Source organism: Balaenoptera acutorostrata, chromosome 5 (genome assembly GCF_949987535.1).
Source record: "Balaenoptera acutorostrata chromosome 5, mBalAcu1.1, whole genome shotgun sequence".
Lineage (NCBI taxonomy): Eukaryota > Metazoa > Chordata > Mammalia > Artiodactyla > Balaenopteridae > Balaenoptera > Balaenoptera acutorostrata.
In genome coordinates this window covers 34665939-34686221 of record NC_080068.1, presented here as the reverse complement: position 1 = coordinate 34686221, position 20283 = coordinate 34665939, and the positions used below count along the sequence as shown (strand labels likewise).

Genomic DNA, 20283 nt, shown 5'->3' with positions numbered 1-20283 from the left:
ATTAATTTTCTCTGACCTATTATATACATGATATAATATTGGAATTGCCACACCAATACTACTGCCAACAATAAACCCAGTAAGTAAAGAAAGTTTAAGATTTCTGTGCATTTTGTTCATGTAATATATCCCAATGAAGGTATGCATCAGAGTACTATGCTCATAGATTATTTTAATTAATGATATATTTTTATGCCACCAGTTTGATAAACACTAGGTTCATTTGTTTTTGCTTGTATTGAGTTTTAGCGCCCCCTTTATTGATTTAATTAAAAAAAATTTGAGACTAGTAAAACAGTAAAATGGCTAAAAGTCAAAACTATGTAAAAAGGCATTCTCAAAAGTCTTGCTCCCTTCTCCTTCCCTGTTTTCTATTTTCACTCTCTGTAGGTTACCAATTTCATTAGTTTCTTGTTTATCCTTATGTGTCCTTTTATAAAAATAAGCATATTATGTGTTCATGCATTTCTGTTTGTATCTTTATTCATATTCTTATTTTATACAAACAAGAATATACTATATGTACATATTTTCTATGAGTGAAGTTGAACATCAGCTTATTGAGCTCTAGGAAAACAGTTGTTGGTATTTTTATTTGAATAATGTTGTTATTCATTAACTTGGGGAAATCAGTATCTTTATGAGGCTAAGTCATCCTTTCCAAAAGAATAGGGGATGTTTTTTCATTTGTTTACTTTGGTCTGTATCTTTCAGAAGTGTTTTAAAGTTTTCCTTATAGAGATTTTACACATTTACGTTTAATCCTAAGTATTTTTTATCTTTTTTGTTGTTTTTGTAAATACAGTTTTCTCTTCAAATAAGCAGTTTGAAACTTCTTTCCTTTTAATAGAGTTAAGCCTATATATATCTTGATATATAATTGATACATTGCATTTCTAATTGATATATTGCATTTACTGCTGTTATATATATATATATATATATACACATTGTTTTATATATATATATATATATATATACATTGATACATTGCATTTACTGCTGTTTTATGCTGTACTTACTTTTTTTCTTCTCTCTCTGTGGGCTGTTTCTTTACTCTTTTTGAAGATTATTTTCTTATTTAGGAAGGTTGATGATTTTGTTTTAATGGCTAACTTCATAGTAATACATTTATAATATCATTGGAGTCCCTTTAGGCAAAGGCTTAGACTGCTGATAATTACTTTGTCTGCATTAAATGAATATCCTTTGACATTCACTTATTGCCTATTCAACTCCAATGAGCTGATTCTTCTGTTTTTTACTTGTTTTCTTCACATTAAAAAAATTGCATGATAATTTGTCAGAGAATATAATATTTAAGTACTATTCTTCTGTCTTTGTCCATATCGTTGTTTTAGTAATATATCTAAAATTAAATATAGTCAGTGTTTATCCCACTGTTTAGTAAAGTTTTTTGCCAAAGTTTTCGCTGTCTTTTTTTAATGTGATGAATCTCATTCTTTTGTAGATAGCTCAGAATGGGCTATGAATAGTATAGTCCCAGAGTTCTTGCATGTTTATTTCTGTAATAGACTTTGTAGTAATAAGGATACTTGACTGGATATAAAATCCTTAGTTTACACTTTCATTCCTTGGGTTTCTCGAAAAAGATGCTACACTGTTACCTCACTTTGACTGTTGCCCTTTGGAAATCTGATGCCACCCTTACTTTCTGTCCTGTGTAAGAGGCTTAGTGTCTTTTGTCTGGAGGACCCAAAGATTTTTTTCCTTACTTCCTTTTGAAGTTTTACTAGGCTATATTTTGGAGTTTATTATTCTGAGTTTTTCCAAGTATATAGTAGGTTGTTGCCAGAATTAATGTATCTTGTACTTCCTCCTGCCCACCACAACATACAAATACATATTTGTTTTTGTTTTGGAAATACTCTATAAATTATAGTTTTAAATATTTGTTCCTTTATTTTGCTTTTATTCTTCAGAGTTTTCAGTTATACATATGTTATAGCTTCTTTAAAGGTATATGTTAATAATGTTTTTCTCCAATCATTTTTTTCTTCTATAGTTTTATTCTCTTGGCTGACCTTCTCTTGTTCCTTATTTTCCTTTTATTTTTACTTGAATCCAACCTTCCTTTTTATTACTTTTTGTTTGGCCCTGCCAGTGTGTGGGATCTTAGTGCAACATGTGGGTGAGATCTTAGTTCCCCGACCAGGGATCAAACCCTTGCCCCTTGCACTGAAAGCATGGAGTCTTAGCCACTGGACCACCAGGGAAGTCCCTTTATTACATATTTTAAAAGTGATTTGTCTTTTTCTCCATTTCCCCCCCCTGCCTGAGCATGCTCAGTTCTTGTTTCATATCTTGTGTTTTGACCATTTCTATTTTTGATTTTTGGTTCAAGATTTAAAAAAAATATGTAAAAGGCTGTTACAGATTCATTTTGGAATATTATTTTACAGTTTTCTGTTTGTGGATTTTTTTTCCTTTGGTGAGAATTTTCGTTAACTGGAGTGTTTGGACTTGGAATGTCTGTGTTCTTACAGTAGCTTTTAAAATTAGTGTTGTCTGCTATTTCTGTTCATTTCATGGCTCAGCATTACAAGTTGTATGTAGATGGGGTGAGGGATTTGCTTAGTTTATAAGGTTTTCAGTTCACGAGATCGCATTTTTGTTGGTATGGTGAAGTATCATTTCTTTAATCTACAAGTTTTTTGTTTTGTTTGTTTTTTGTTTTTTTGGTCTGTGAGGGGGAAGGGGTAGGTATATTGTACAGTTTTTGAAATTCTTTTTTGTTCTTGCAGAGTACTTAGTTTCTACCCTTTGCTTCCTTCTTTTCCCTTCACCACCAATCCTCTAAGGGATACCCAATCCAAATTATTTCACTGTCTCCCAGAACTGTTGCCTTCCTGGGACTGCCATCTTTGATCCTGCATACTTTAAGTCCTCCTTTTCTATTCTTTAGTAACCAGTGATCTGATCTACCCTTGTCTCAGACGCCTTTTCTCAATATTTTCTATTCACTGATAGCAACAATTATTTGTATTTACTGAAACAAGGGTTCAGGCTAACATTTTAACACCTGTTGTGTGTACTTATTATCTGATTTGTCCTTAAGCCGTTGTAACATGTAGGTGTTACTATGCCTGTTTTACTTTGATGAAACTGAAGCTTAGAAAAGTTAATTAATTGTATTCAATAAACATTGAGTGCCTACTATATCTAAGGTTGTTTCCTATATGCTAAATGTGGAGTCATAAATAAAACTGATACTAATACAGAGATTTTTAAAAAGACATAATGATCTTGATAATTATAAAATGTAGAATTGCTTGGTTAAAGAAACACATTAACCAGAATTTGCAAAATAGACAAAAAAATAGAAATCACCTGCATAATCTGCTATCCTTTCCTGAAAAAATATTATAATTCATATCTACTTCCTTGATAGTTACTTGGCATCTAATATTTATTGCCACAAGTTTATTTACTATTTCAATCATATGTCTAAGTGACATATGACAATTTCTTTTTTATGTACAAAACAAAATGTGGTTGTATTGCATATTGTAAAGCAGATCTTTTTTAGATACCACATGGCTGTGTTTACTTAGTAAATAGATTAAATAAAAGTGAACCTTTTTGGTTGGGTCTTAATGATATTGCATGATGGAAAGTATCTTTATTGAGATTATGTTTATATCTGTATCCTTGTTTATAGAAAAAGGATCTTCATTCTAACTTTGCTCTGAAGTCATATGTGATGGGCTACTGTGGGGCTGGACAGTTTCCACCAATAATATAATATATCCTAATATATTGATAATGTAATAAGTAGATATCATTCTACTCTTAAGGAAAAAATAAAAGGAACAGAAAATGATAAACTTGGAGTGCATGTACAAATTTCTCTTTTGTAAAATAATTCATTTACACTTGGAAACTTGATTAAGTAATTTAGGTTGTTTGCTGTGATATTTTGCTTACTGTAATGCCTTTTTTAAAGAGGTATCCATGACCTGAATGTTAACTGAATATTTTCCATATGGAAGTAATTGGAGATAGGACACATGGGACTAGAGACTGAGAACTTTTTGAGTACAGAGCTGTGCAGCCAAGTTTTACTTTCTGTGGCCTATTCCCAAATATTTATGCATAGAAAGGGTTCAAGTCATCTTATTAGTTATCCCATTGGAAAGTTTGGAATCTGCTGTATATTTTCTTAAATACATAAGCTTATTATTATGCCAAGGTTATGTACATTGGTGTATATTATTTCTTTTCTTTGTGCTAGATAAAATTTGTTAAAACAGGTTTTGGTGCTTGAGAAAATGTGTGTTTCCAGATTTTACTCATTTGTAAAGATTATTATTAAAGATAAAATAGAAGACAATTCAAAACTTTTGTAAAATGACCATTAAAGACAAATTAAATGATAGGTTAAAAAGATCATTGTTATAATTCTTTCAATTATGAATGAAAACTACATAATTGTTTAGTAATTATAAATGTCCACTGTGGTCATATTTAAAGGAAGACCAAACACTTCTTTTAGTTAGTTCCTGATTTAAAAATTATTATTTTGACAAATTTTGCTAAAAGTATTAGAAATACACACACACACACACACACCCCTCTATATATGCTTGTTTCTATTCAGTTATTATGAACTTATATTTTCTGTCGTTATGAACTTAACTTTAAAGGAAAAATATACCTTATGAACTAGTATCATTTGATTTTACTTCTCACCTTTACTGTTAGTTTCTTGTTTTTAAAGAAATTTGTGAGGTCTTACTTTTATACCTGATTTAAATAGGAACTTTAAATATTTGACTGTTTAACCATAAAGTATTTGTCCATCAGGGAATATATTAATGTGTATTTTGTTTATATTGTCTTGTTCTCGATTTTCTAAGGTCTGCTTTTTCTGTATAATTCCCTAGCATTTGGTGGTGTGGTCTAGTATGGTCTAGCCTGTGTGAAGGGAGAGTCATGTACCGATAGGATAAATACTATTTGTTAGAGCATCAATTTTTCTTGAAGAGTTGGAAAAAGGGAACATTAGGCAATTTAACTGTTACGTAATTAGAAGGTTATTTATATAATAGAATGAATTAACAAATAATACAAAGTTGAATACAAAATGTGTGTTAATTTTTAATGTGAGTCAAGTATTCCAAACAATTTGGCTTTCTTCATGTAGGCTGTTTCAGACTGTACTTTTCATTGTCACAGGTTAGATGGAGCTGAAGAGTAGGGGGGATAAGATCGTTATATGTTTTTTACTTTTACCTTTGGTGGTTTTTTGCTAAACTGAAATGTGAGAAGTATTGTCCTAAGGTATTTACCCCTAACTCTTCAGCTGCCTCTGGATACGTTCTTGGTGCCTAGGATACCTTCCTAGGAAATCAGTTTGCCAGCATCTGCTTATCAGGACGAGGCCTGTTTCTGGGTTGGTAGTATAATACCTAAAGGCTTTCTTGTCTTGAGGTATATCATCCGCAGAAGTTTGTCTTCCTTTCTGTAGATCTTTAGAATTTTAATCTTAGCCCTTAGATAGTGGTTTCAGTCTTTTTTGGTATTCTTATTGTCATTACTATGTTTAATTTTGTTAACTAGAATCTACATTTTCTTCTTTTCTGTCCATTTAGTTGGGGTTTACACTTTTCTTTGCAAAAATCTTGTGTCCTGAGGTAAATTTGCATCTGAGCATTTAATAATTAAACAAATTACCATTGTGAGTGGATTTATTTTATATGAATAGTGTGCCACAACTAAATTGTACTACAGTTGATTTTTCCTTTTTGTGGAGCTTTTACAGTGTCGATAGTATTTTTGTTTGCCTGCTCCCCCATATGTATAGCTAAGTAATTACCAAAAAAGGTGTTTTTTGCCATATTTATTCTATAATTGCTACTGTGCAATTGAACTGCAAAAGGAGGACGTTCTCACAGTGGTTATATGTCACTGCAATAAAGTGATCAATTGAGACTTGTATTGATTTAAGGAGTATGAAGGTGGTAGTGAAAGATATAAGACCCAGGCTTAATGAGAAGTATGTTGTAAAAATTGGCAATTGACAAGAACTATGAGGAATTTAGAAGTACTTTTAAGGTTTGTGGAAATGTTGAAGAAAAGTGATGAGAGCATAACTTCATAAAGGCGTAATTGTGTAGTGAAAAGGATTATAAAAATGCAGGTAAGTTGTACTGAAACTTATGTTTTGTAATGTTTTAATAACTGGGGCAAATAAGATATTTTAAAAGTATCATGAGTTTCCTTTTAAATTTGTTGGTAGTTTCTATGAGACTGTCATCAGAACATTGAGGGATTCCTTTCAAACTGTTTGAGGCATTGTGGAAGCATTCCTTTGCAGTTTTGTATCAATCAGGCAAGAAGCTTGAGAGGATAAGTGCTGAGTGCTGTGTCTTCTTTGTTCAAGAAATAGAAATGCAGCATGAGATTTTTAAAGTAACATTTTACATCTTTTACAAAAAATTAAGATAGTGTGAAGTTTTTTGAAGATATGTGAAGGATAAAATAGGATTTAGTTCTCTATAAGGTAGGGATAAACTGTCGATTTGGATTGTGTTGATTTGTGAAATATTGTAATTAGGGTAAATTGGGTGGGTGATGGGCAGTTTGAGAAGTGATTGCTAATGCTTTGTTGTTTTTTTTTTTCCCGGTGAAGATACTTTATTTTTCATAAAAATATAATTGTACAATGCTCTTCAGAGAAAGAAAAATTCCTTCAATGCCCCCAAATACCATGTGATTTAGTAGTAATTTTCCTCTCCTTTAAAACTAAAAATGTAATTGATAATATGCAACTGATTTCTTGTGAAACATCGCATTTACGTTTTTAAATTTTATTTGCCTTTATTTTAACTAAAGGTAAGTCTGGTTTTAACCTATAGTTTTTGGAATGAGCCAAATCAGGCCTATCAATTCAAAGATGATAAAATAAAATGCTAAATGGTGATGCTGATAAATACTGTCAGTTAGCTGGTAAACAGTGATATGAATTTGCTGCAGCAAGATTCTGATTCAGATATATTAGAAAGATTTTAGATAAAATAGAAAAAAAATTTAAGAACTTCAAGTATATCCTAAAATTTGATCTAGTCAAACTTATTCCATATTATACTCAGTTGCTCTAGTATACAACGGATCTATGCTAAATTAATGACAGAAAATTGATGACTGGTCTAAATTTTCCCCCTTAACTTTCCTTCTTTGGGAAAAGGAAAAAGGAAACATCACTCTGTCTACTCAGAGAGCAAGGAGAACAGCAGAACAGATGAAAGGGGACTGAGCTCACTGACTCTTACACCTGCTTCCGTTCTCTCTCAGCCTGTATGTTGTCCTTATAGGTGAGTGAGAGATGCTAGGATTTCAGCATGCTGCTCCTTAACTGGAATGGGGCAATTATTTAATTTATAATTCAAGATCTGATATCTATGTAACAACTTAAAACTCTTGACTAGCTGAGACCTTGCTTTTTAGATATTTTTCACCAGTCTGGCTCTAACTTTTCCACCTCTAAAATTAAAATAGAAAACAGCAACAAAGAATAACAGAATCCTAAGAAAATATATCATTAGCATTATTCAAATATGCTAGTTTTTCATATACCAGTTTTTACATAGTTATCATCCATGAGCAATCTGTATTAGATTTATTGCTGACTGAACAGTGTGTAGTCACTGAATTCACTGTGCATCTTTTGTTTTAGGGGAAGACTGCTCTGTTTACATCCTTATCATCCTCTCTGGGATTTTTAGTATATTACTAGAAATCATGAAGTTAGATAATTTTCCTAACAAACCTTTGTCTAGTCCTGTAGGTTCTTTAGATTTGGGATGGATCTGTTGGCTCTCTGCTTCAAAATAGGTCCTAAATGATGATCCTGGTCCTTCTCATAGTGTTTGTCCTATTTTGGTGAGATGTGTGACCTCTGGGGAGGTCTCCTTACATTTAGTAAGTTGATCTTTCTCTTTTAGGTAGATAAGCCAAACTTCTCTTGAGGGAGAGTTTTTTCGCCTGTATGTTCTAAAGTGCCTCTCAAATGAACACTGTTGTTCATTTCAAAAGTTGCCCAAAGTGGGAACTGTAAGTCTTAAGTTGTTCTTAGTGAAAATATACAATTTAGAAAGATAAGTACCTGAATTAGAAGAAGCAGGTGTCTGGCTTGGGAGTGGGTTGACTGATGAAAAAAGTCTGTTTTGTGCAAGTGTTGCTTTTGCACCTTCCTTATGTCTTAGAACCACAACTGAATGGTTGGCTACTTTCAAGTAGAAACCTGATAAATCCTGGCTGCTTGGAGGTTTGGAGAGATCTCTACCAGGCCAGACTCGTAGGTAAGGCAACCCAAGACTGAGGAAAGTTATTGTAAGGTTTTGATGAGTCGTCTAAAGTTTGTCCAAAGGATACTCAGCCTCTGAGAATTGTTCAGGGAACTAACCTGTTGGGGCCCTATGCCATTCTGTTCCTCTGAACATTGTCTTAAGAGACTTATATGACAGACCGCCCCCCCCCCCCCCGCAGCGCAAGACAAATCTTAGTTTTCAAATCTGATCAAATAATGGTATCATTTAATTTAGAGAGAAGTTAGGTTAAAAAAATAGTTATTGGGTAAATATAATGGAAAAATAAAAGGATATACAGAAGAAACTGTTTATATTTTTAATAAAGAAGGTATACCATTGTAAGTATCAACGTAAAAATTTTTAGATATGTAAGAATATTTGTTTGGAAGACTTTTCTTCAAACGGTTATTGGTTTTTTAACAGTCTTAAATTTTTTCCGAGAAACAGGGCCAAGTAGTGTGCCTTAAGGTTTTTATGAATGCCTGTCTTGGCCATACGATTGCTTTTAAAATCAACTTCTGAGTTAGCTGTTAATACTTTTAATATGTGTGAAGTTATACATTTGTGAACCTAACTTGAGCCTATGTAGAGCAGGCATTGGCAAGACTTCATGCAAAACTTTCTCTGCTATTAATAGAAAATCATAAGGAATCCCTTCTTGGTAAAATTTATATTTACATTGAAACTATTCTTAAAACTTATTAATACAAAATAACCAGACATATTTACTTTACCTTTATGCAGTCTATAGAAATAAATTGAAATACATTGTTAGGAGATCCAGATTTTCAAATGAGTGAGTTACAGATCATTAGTACAATGACCTGGAGTTGTTTAACTGAGAAGTGATTTTTCATCTATATATATATTTTTTTAAAATAAACTTTTAGGGACGTCCCTGGCGGTCCAGTGGTTAAGACTCTGTGCTTCCAATGCAGGGGGTGTGGGTTCAATCCCTGGTCGGGGAACTAAGATCCCACATGCTGCAAGGCGTGGCCAAAAAGTAAAAAAAAAAAAAAAAAAAAAAGAAACTTTTAAAATAATTGAAGTACAGTTTATATACAGAAAAGTATAGGTGAACTTTTCTATACTGATGAACTTTTACAAGGTGAACACACCTTTGTAACCATACCTAGATCAAGGTATCCACTCCTTTGAAGCCTCCCTCTGTCCTGTCCCAGTCAAATAACCCATTCACCCAAAGTTAACTACTGTTCTAACTTTGTGATCAGAGATTAGTTTGGTTTGTTTTTGAATTCAATAGAATAATATATAGGCTTCTTCTCCCCTTCCCGCCACCTGCTTCATACAGCATTGTGTTTGTGAGATGTATCTTAATTTTGTGTATGGCATTAGTTTTCTCATTTTCACTGAGGTGTAGGATACCATTGTATTAATATACTACAGTTTATTTCTCCCTCCTACTGCTGATGGACATTTGGGTCGTGAGTTTTGGGCTCCTTAAATAATGTTACTATGATAAATCTTGTACATATCTTTCTGTGAGCAAACATATACATTTCTATTGATTGTATACACAGGAGTTGTATTACTTAGTCATTGGGTATGTGTATTTTCATCTTTAGTAGATATTTCCAAATAGTTTTCCATACTGGTTATACCAATTTCCCTTTCTACCTTCAGTGCATGAGAATGCCATTTGCTGCACATGCTCACTTACATTTGGTATTCTCTGATTTTTCGATTAAAAACTAGTCATTTTGGTGTGTAGTAGATCTTACTGTGCTGTTTGTCTGTGTTTTCCTGAGGATTAGTGATGTTGAGTACCTTTTCCATATGTTTATTGGTTTTTGAAATTATTTTTTATGAAGTTTTTTTTTGGTCTTTAGCTTATCTTAAAAATTGGGTTGTCTTTTTCTTGGTGATTTAAAGTTTTGTTTTTGTTTTTTAATATTTCATACATGAGTCCTTTGGACATGTGCATTGAGAAGGTCTTCTCCTACCCTGTAGCTTTTTCATTTTAAGAACACAACTTTTTAATGAAGTCCAATTTGCTGTGTTTATCTTTGTGTCTTGTTTAAGAAATCTTTGCCCACCTCAAAGTCATGACAGTATTCTCCTGTCATCTCACAGCTTTATTGTTTTAAACTTTATTGTTTAGGTCATACTTTCTTCTTCCCTCCTGTTTCATGGCCTGTGGATGGATGTGATTCATTTGACTGATTTTGATTTTAATGGTAGTAGTGATAGAAAATATACTGGTATGGCTTACTCATAAGAAAATGTTTTTATTTTATTTTTATATATGGCATTATAATTTCTGTATGATAACTTTTATTGCTAGTTAAAATAGATGATTTTTATTTTGTTGATTCTTTAAAAGGAATTTAAAAACTTTTTTTTTGTCTGACTCTAAAAGAGGCAATCAGTTTTACTATATACTATGTCATGTTCTGTCTTATTTGTTTTGTTTTTGAGGAGTCATAGTGTGATGCCTTAAAGACATTGGGTTGTGCAGTCAATGGCAGCTAATATATTTAAGCAGATGAATGAATCTCTATAAGGTTTGCTTTTGTAATCTATAAAATGGAGAGTAAATAAGGTGATTAAAAAAAGTGTATGTAAGTTTTTTCAAATCTTTGGCAATGTGCCTGACAAACAATAAGAGCACTATAATATTTAGTGCTTTTTTCTTGAATTTTTGAACTTCGTTTTGAAGATTATTTTGACCTGAGACTTGACTGAAAGGGCATATACTATGTTTATTATAAAATTATTCACAGCTAACTTTTGTAAGTAGTAAAATTAATTTGTAAGTTTATGTATTTCTTTTTATTATGGGTAAAATCTTAATTTTTTTTTTTAGTATCAACATAAGGTAGATTTTAAAATACTTATGTTAATTTTTTAATAAAATAGAATAAATATATATATTAATAAATAAATATTATAAAATGTCTTTTTATTTCATTGGCTCTACTTTAACTCTGTAGATGCTACAGTTACATTGTCTAGCTGCTACTTAAAAGGTGGTAACTAGATACTAGAATGTAGAGCATGGCATTGTATGTTGATGGTTAGGAATAATTTAACATATGGATGCTTTTCTAAGACATTGTTAGCATGCTGTTATCTGATTTGTTATAGAGCTCACTCTTTTTGTAGTCTAGTAACTGCCAATATCTGATAATTCATTAACTTTTCCATATATTACATTTAAGCTTTCAATTGCTTATAAGATTAGGAAAAATTTTGTTAATCATTTGCCAAAGTTCAGCACGTGCTTTGGGTTTTAAAGTAGTATGAAAAAACAAATTGCTGTCATGAAAATGGGATTCCCGCATAGACTTTACAGATTAGAGAGAACTCCGAAGTTGAAAAATTATTCCTGATATATTTATTTTTTTATTATTTAGGGAGTCTCAACGAGATTTTTAAAAGGCTATCAAATATTTGGTAAGTACATATTCTCCATGTTAAATACTTTGCATGTTACTTAAGTTTACATGTATATTACATTAATGGCATTTTTAATAATAGCCTGTGTAAATTATAATTTATATTTCTTTTAATTTTTACCCAGTATTGGAATTTCTTCTCTTTATATTCTGATCCTCTTCTGATTCTTTCTACACATTGCATCAAGAAAATTCTTCTAGCATGCAGGCTGAGTATTAAAAGAGTTCAAAGAAAGTAGTAGCCTTCATGGGCAGAAATGCTAATACTTTGTGAATGAAACAGGATTTTCCTCACTTGAGATTTTTGTAACAGTTTTTGATTAGCTGTTGATACTAGTACAGATAGCAAGATTCTTCAGCCATCCCTTACTTTACTCCTTACATTAGGTCCAGTTCATCACCATAAGCCAGGGTGAAGACTACGATCAGACCTTATGCTGTTTCCTATCTGGGCCACTCCGGTTTCTTTGTAATAACATTATAATATGAAAATTTGATAAGTGCCTGTAATTAAGAATTTCATAAACTTTTGATTTCACTAGATAGTGCTTTTACTTTTTTAAATTTTTGAGTGAAAGTGGGAGAATTAATCTCAGAATGTGTTTTACTTCACTATATAGGATTTTAGAGTTTTGTGCTGTGGTGATTATATAGATGTAACAATGCTTTGGTTGGTTACTCATGATAGATTTAAAAATTATTGGATATACTTCAGTGAGGGGAAAGTATCAAGTGGCATATGTAGATTTTGATTATTTTAATATAGTCAATAAAATTTTTTTAAGGATGAATACATTTACTTGATTAGCTAAAGGAAATTTCCTAGATACATGAAGAAATATTTAATAATAAGCATTAATTTCTTTTATTATACTTTTTATGTGTTTGAAACAATAAATATTCAACTGAATATTTCTAAAATTCTGTAATAATCATAGTTGATGTAAGTATTCAACAAATTATACCACTCTACTGTATATTTATAATAAATGTAACATTTTTAGGAGCAAATGATGTTATAAAAATCTCTTAAACAAAATTTTACTACTTTAAAATGTGGTAACTGATTTCTGGAGATGTATTAAGTGGAAAAAGCAATTTACTGCCCTTTTTTTCCTCCATTGATGCAAATATTTGAGTTAGTTTGAGTGAACCATATTCAGAGTTGTGTAATGATTACTGCTATCTAGTTTTAGACATCGACCCCCCCCCCCCCCCCCCCCGCCCCAGCACCCTAGGCAACCAGTAATATACTTTTTCTGTGAATTGCCTATTCTGGACATTTCTTATAAATGGAATCATACAATATTTGTCATTTTGTGTCTGGCTTCTTTCACTTAGCATAATATTTTCAAGGTTCACCGATGTGGTAGCGTGTATCATTTATTTTTATGGCTAAAAAATATTCCATTGTATACCACATTTTGTTTATCCATTCATCAGTTGGTGGGTTATATCTACATTTAGGCTATTAGGAATGCTTCTGCAGTGATCATTCTTGCGTAAGTTTTTGTGTGCACTTATGTTTTCATTTCCTTTGGGTGTATACTTATAAGGGGCAGAATTGCAGGTTAGTATAGTAACTGTGTATAACTCTGAGGAACTGTCAAAATGGATGCACTGTGTTACAAGCTCACCACAGTGTATGAGGGTTCCAATTTCTCCACACTCTTTCAGACATTGATTGTTACACTGTCAATCTTTTTTGTATTTTAGCCATCCAGATAGATGTGAAATGGTATTTCATTGTGGTTTTGTTTTCATTTCTGTATTGACTAATGATGAGCATTATTTCATGTGCTTATTGACCATTTACATATGTTCTTTGGAGAAATGTCTGTTCACATCCTTTGCCCATTTTTTAATTAGATTGTCTTTTTATTGTTAAACTATACACATTCTTTATATATTCTGGAAACTAGCCCCTTATGAGTTAATATGATTTGCAAATACTTTCTCCCATTCTGTGGATTGTCTTTTCACTTTCTTTCTGGTGTCCTTTGAAGCACAAAAGTTTTTAATTTTGATGAAGTCTAATTTATCTCTTTTTTTCTTTTGTTGCTTATGCTTTTGGTGTCATATTGCAAAATTATCTTTAAATAAATATTCATTGATAGTCTAGGTCTGTGACAAGGTTTTAATTATCACAGGACTGTAAAGCATTGACATTTCCTGTGTTTGACAGCCAAAGCCCAAAGGAAGCAATTATCCTTGTATTTGTGCTTCAATTCCTCAGCTAATTGTTTTAAGCAAAACATTATGTTTTGATCCCATGTGTTGCCATGAAAACGTTAGCTGTGTGTGATATGTTTATTGATCTTGGTCTCATGAATTCATAGTTAGTTTTTTAGATTGGAGAAGAACTAAGTATTTAGTTTATCGTGGTGTTTATTGCATATTTGATTTCATACCTTAATAAACCATCTCTTTTTAGGCTAAGAGTATTATCAGGGTTCTTTTTAGCTTTCCCGTGAGGAAAAAATAGATTTTGAGAATCTTATTGATTTTAATCTTGTGCAGGTTATTTGTAGCAGTGATATTTTGATGTTTTTGTAAACCTACATATGGAATACATATATTTTTCTTCTGCTTTATTAAGTATGTGCCTTTTTAATTTTTATGGGACCATTTTAGTTTCTTATTTTTTACATTGTGTGGTTTTTTAAATCAACTGGAGGCATATTTCAGGATGTATTGGCCTGTATTGTTGTCTAAGTTAGTTTTTTAGAAAAATGGTGTGTAACAGTGGAGTGTCACTACTGTTAGTAGATTGGCTTTCTGTGTAAGGGCAAGAGGTTGTCATACAGTATAACAAATATATTTTTATTTGGGGAATTTACTTTTGTATCTTTCATATTATCTAATAGTATTCTGTGTTAACTTCAGGTTAACCAAAGTCTATTTTAATGAAATTTTATAGAGCTAAGATCACTGATATTCTTCTTGTTAGTTGATTTTAAATCATAGTGTCCGTTGGTGAACAGTCCTTAAGTGCCCATTGGATGAGTGATATTGTTCTTTACATTGATGTGTTTATAGTTTGTGTTATACTATCTGTGGACATATTGCAATGGAAAAGGAAATAAAAACTGACATCTCATTCATGGTGGTGTTAATTGTGATAAAAATAAGGAAAAGATTTATCTGAGAGAGTTACCTCCTCCTATGGTTATATGTCAAATATGGTGATGAAGAGGATTTTGATGATCTATTTATGGCTGAATTAAGGTGAAATGGCTTTTGTGCACTATTCTTTCCCCCTTCCCTTCTCTTGTTCTAAATGCTTACTAACATAATCACTGAATATATATTAATTCTCTTTGAGTATTTATATTTAAAATGAGGTTTTAATATTAGTAGAGACCTCTTTTTCTTACAAGGGTAGGAAGGATTACCCTTTAGTTAAACCACTAATTTGTCACTAAAGTCAGTAAGGCCTGCCTTATTCTACAGGGGGCAGCTTCTCAGCACATGTACTAGAGTTTGCCATTCCGCTGATCCATAATACCTTGGAGATATTGGTCAGGGTTGTATGGATAGAACAATTAAACTATTCTTCATCAGAGGGGTCTTTCACTACTTTCTTTTTTTTTTTATTATTTATTTTTGGCTGCGTTGGGTCTTCATTGCTGCGTGTGGGCTTTCTCTAGTTGCGGCGAGCAGGGGCTACTCTTCATTGCAGCAGGTGGGCTTTTCATTGTGGTGGCTTCTCTTGTTGCGGAGCCCTGGCTCTAGGCACGCGGGCTTCAGTAGTTGTGGCACGTGGGCTCAGTAGTTGTGGCTCGCAGGCTCTAGAGTGTAGGCTCAGTAGTTGTGGCGCTCGGGATTAGTTGCTCCATGGCATGTGGGATCTTCCTGGACCAGGGCTTCAACCTGTGTCCCCTGCATTGGCAGGCGGATTCTTAGCCACTGCGCCACCAGGGAAGTCCCTCTTTCACTACTTTCTAATCTTACTCAGGAAAGCTCAGCTAGACGTGAATTATTCTAAATGTCACACTGTTTTTTGCATAAATGTCTGAAAGCTATAGCACAAGTAGTATGACTTTTTGTTTCTCCCAATACATTTACTGTAGTAACCACATCATGCAGAGAAGTTTTCCTAAAAGCTATTTCCTTCAGAACTTACTTTTTTTTTTTTTGAATTTTTGAATTTTATTTTATTTACTTTTTTATACAGTAGGTTCTTATTAGTCATCAATTTTATACACATCAGTGTATACATGTCAATCCCAATCGCCCAATTCATCACACCACCATCCCCACCCCACCGCGGCTTTCCCCCCTTGGTGTCCGTACGTTTGCAGAACTTACTTTTTAAATGAAAAACTTAATCCAGATTAACTCATATTCAGTCTAGTAGCCATCTTAATTTTATTCTTATTAATATCTAAGATTTCCATTCTCCTGATCTTTCTTCAGAAATTTCGCAGTCTATTAATTCAGGGGTCCCCAATTCCAGGGCCAGTTAGGAACCGGACCGCACAACAGGAGGTGAGCGGTGGGCAAGTGAGCGAAGCTTCATCTGCGGCTCCCCATCGCTCGCGTTACCACCTGAATCACCCTCCCCACCCCCATGGAAAAATTGTTTTCCACAAAACCGGTCCCTGGTGCCAAAAAGGTTGGGGACCGCTGTATTAATCTAAAGAGTTACAGCTGTTCATTTCTTCTGTTTTATCCCCTGTTCGTGGACTGCTTTATTTTGCTAGAGTGATATCAGTTTACTGTCTTGAGAGGTTCCTAGTATAAATTCACATTCCCGCCCCCCCCCCCCCACACACCTCCAGTATAGCCTCAGTGCTTCTTGGTCATCTTTATCTCTTTCTGATCTTCTATTTCATTCCACATTATTAGTTATTTGGAACCTTTCCACTCTCCTCAAATGACCAGTCCTGTCCCTATTTTGCTTATTCTTTCTTCATTTCATATTTTATACTCTTTCTTTCCCCAGTCTAAGTTTACTCAAAGAATAAAATGTTTTCATTTCTTTCGAAAGCTAACATCTGTATTCTCAGTCTTATTCCTCCTTTCCTTCACTGGAACCTTGTTATTCTCCCTTTTATGCTACATGCCGGGTTCTCTGCCTTATCACACTTAATCTTGAAAAATATCTTACTTCTACTCTTTTCCTATCCTTCCCGTTATCACTGAGCTTGTTTGATTTATAGTTGTTGACTCTAGGTGTCCAATTTCTCAACTTTTATTCAACTACCTTCTGCAGTTTGCCTATTGTTTCTACTAGTGTTCTGCTTCCTCAAATGAAAGTAAACCACTTTTCTTACCTACCCAGATAGACATTGATTAGGTTGATGACAGAATGTTCTGTATCATCCCCAAAATAAGACTGAGTTCCAATTGCTAATCTGTGTCTTTTCTTTTCTCATCCTGTCCTACCTTTTTCAGCGTTTGGTATTCTGATTCTCCTTAACATTCACTTCTCCCTTGTGTTCTGTAATACTTTAATGGTTTTTCTACTACCTCTCCAACTAAATGCTTGCTTTCTTTGTTATTGCTTTTTTCCTTTACATACCCCTTACGTATAAACTGGGTTGAAGCTTTGCTCCTCCTCATTATATATCATTTTTAGGAGGTGGTCTCTGCTTTTATTATGTAAATTATCACAAATTTGTGATGACTCACAGATGCCACATTTTCCTTCATTACCTGTTTTACTTGAGTCATTAGGTCTTAAGCACCCCAAAATTAATATTTCTCAAGCTGAAAACATTGCCTCGATATATGCATGGAACTCAGTAAATACTTGTTGAATCAGTGAATAACTCATCTTAGTCTCCCAATCTGTTTAGTCTGTTCTTTTTTTTTTTAGATAACAATTTTAACCATTCACCTGTTCTCATATTGCAAGCCTTATAACATCTTTGACCAACTCTTGTCTGTGCTGGTTAATATTAGTTATCGTATTTTGGCCCTAAGCTTAACTAATGAGGCAGATGATATTCCCATTTGCAGATGGTAAAAATAAGGATCACAGAGGTTGTGATTTGCATATAATTTCACAGGTAGTGGTGGAGTTGAAAATTAACATCTGATTTCTTATCACCTGTTTTCTGGTTTTCACAGAAAACATTCTAATGATAAAAGCAGTGTGATGGACAAGAAATTATTGTCAGTGTACTATGTGAGTTAAGGTAGAGAAAACAGGAAGGTGAGAATACTTTAAATTGTTATGTGATGAGATGAAGTCCTAATTTGGTGGGAGGAATGAAAATCAAGGATGTGAGAAGTTTGTCCCTGAAGATTAATAGAATTTTGACATCTGGTAATGATGCAGTGATGCCGGTAAAGTATTGAACGATCCCTCAGATAACAATGATAAAATCTGGATAAAATATTGAAGGAAAAACTCTAACTATTTAAAAGCAGCAGAAAATGACCAAAAGGAGACAGAAGTCAGCTGAGAAGTTATCCTTTAAAGCCTGAAACTACAATGTGTAAGAATTGTACATTTGTGGTTTTCTTGCTTTTGGGTGCGTCCCAGCCAGCCTCCTGTATTTCCAGTAGTACAGGACAGAAGTTAAATCTAGCCAAGTAGCTGGAAATTTATTGAGGAAAATCATAGAAGCAAGTGAACCACTGAAAAGTAAACAAAAACTGATGGAATTTTTTGCCAGCCCACCACCATTACAAGCAATTCTAAAGGAAGTTCATCAGTCTGAAGGGAAATGGCACCAGATTTCAAGTGTTATAACAGGAAGAAACCAACATCAAAAATAGTGAGTAATTGGGTAATTATAAAAAACTATATACAGTTGACCCTTGAACATTATGGCATTAGGAGCACCGACCCTCCACACTGTTGATAATCTGAATATAACTTTACAGTTGACTCTCTGTATCTGGGTTCCGCATCTGAGGATTCAACCAACCATGGATTGTGTAGTACATATTTAGTGAAAAAAATCGATGTATAAGGGGACCTGAACAGTTCAAATCTGTGTTGTTTAAGGGTTCGCTGTATACTTTTATTATTAAAAAAAAATTACTGATTAAAGCAAAACTTATAATACTGTATTTTTGGGTTTGTAATGCATATATGAGAACAACAGCACAAAGTTGGGGGTGTTGTGTTTTTGTATTTCTCTGATGTTAATGTTGAGCATCTTTTCATGTGTTATTGACTGTTTGAATATCTTTGGTGAAGTATCTGATCAAGATTTTAAGAATTGACGTATTACACAGTATTTAATATAACATGTCATAATAAGACCTATTATGACAAATTGACATACTAAGCAGTATTTAATCTTTTTTTTTTTTTTTTTTTGGCTGCATCGTGCCACTTGTGGGATCTTAGTTCTCTGACCAGGGATTGAACCTGAGCCCTTGGCAGTGAAAGCACTCAGCCCTAACCACTGAGCTGCCGGGGAATTCCCAACAATGTTTAGTCCTCTAACTTATGAACATGGTATATCTTTCATTTATTCAGGTTGTTTTTTCATTTCTCTCAGTAATGTGTGGTAGTTTTTTTTTTTTTTCTTAAGGTGATAAAAAAACTGAACTCTGTACCCATTAAGCAATAATTTCTCATTTCCCCCTCTCCCAGGCCCTAGTAGTATCTAATTTACTTTCTGTGTGTATGAATTTGCCTATTTTAGATATTTCATACAAGTGGACTCTCATCCAGTATTTGTTCTTTTGTGTCTGGCTTATTTCACTTGGCATAATGTTTTCAAAGTACATCTGTGTTGGAGCATGCATCAGAATTTCCTTCCTTTTTATGGCTGAATAATGTTCCATTGCAGTATTCCACATTTTGTTTATCTGTTCATCTATTGACGGACACTTGGGTTGTTTTCACTTTTTGGCTGTTGTGAATAATGCTGCAATGAAATTTGGTGTACAAGTACCTGAGTCCTCTTTTCAGTTCTCTTGGGTGTATATCTAGGAGTGGAATTGCTGGGTCATATGGTTGTTCTATGTTCAGCTTTTTGAGAAGCTGCTAAACTGATTTCCATCGTGGCTTCACCATTTTACATTACCATCAGCGATTTACAAGGGTTATAGTTTCTCCACATCCTCATCAGTGCTTGTTATTTCCTGTCTGTAGTACCTTTGTGGGGCAGATTCCTTAGGATTTTCTGCATAAACAATCATGTGAACAGAGACAGTTTTACTTCCTTTTTGATCTTTTTGCTTTTCTTTTTCTTACCTTTTTATTTGGAATTTCTACAGTATAATATTGAATATAAGTAATGAGAACAGACATTCTTGCCATGCTCCCAAACTTAGGGAGAATATATTCGATATTTCATTATTAAGTATGTTGTTCACCATAGGACTTTCATAGATACTCCATCTGGTTGAAAAAGTTCTTTGCTGAATGGTTTTGTTTGTTTGTCTGTTTTTAATCATTAATGGTATTTGATTTTATCACTGACTTCTGCATCTATTGCCACAATCATATAGATTTTCTCTTAAACTATTAATGTGGTTGAATTACATTAATTATTTTTCATGTTAACTCAACCCTGCATTCCTAGATAAACTTTACTTTGTCAGACTGTATTACTGTT

At 33.2% G+C, this 20283-nt stretch overlaps 1 protein-coding gene across 4 annotated transcripts in view; it reads left to right on the top strand.

Moving 5' to 3' along the window:
- The window catches only part of FBXW7 (F-box and WD repeat domain containing 7), a 205389-nt gene that overhangs the window by 48399 nt on the left and 136707 nt on the right, over nucleotides 1–20283 (top strand). For 2 of the 4 annotated variants that reach the window (XM_057546651.1, XM_057546652.1), the window contains exon 2: nucleotides 11711–11750. The exons of 1 other annotated variant lie outside the window; for it this stretch is intronic. Coding sequence is in view for 1 of the 3 variants with exons in the window: in XM_057546654.1 (XP_057402637.1) it covers nucleotides 18433–18483 (51 nt within the window). In the remaining 2 variants the exon portion in view is untranslated. Of the gene's footprint in view, nucleotides 1–11710; nucleotides 11751–18421; nucleotides 18484–20283 lie in introns of those variants that run through there. One more of the 4 variants, XM_057546654.1, reaches the window with a different exon arrangement.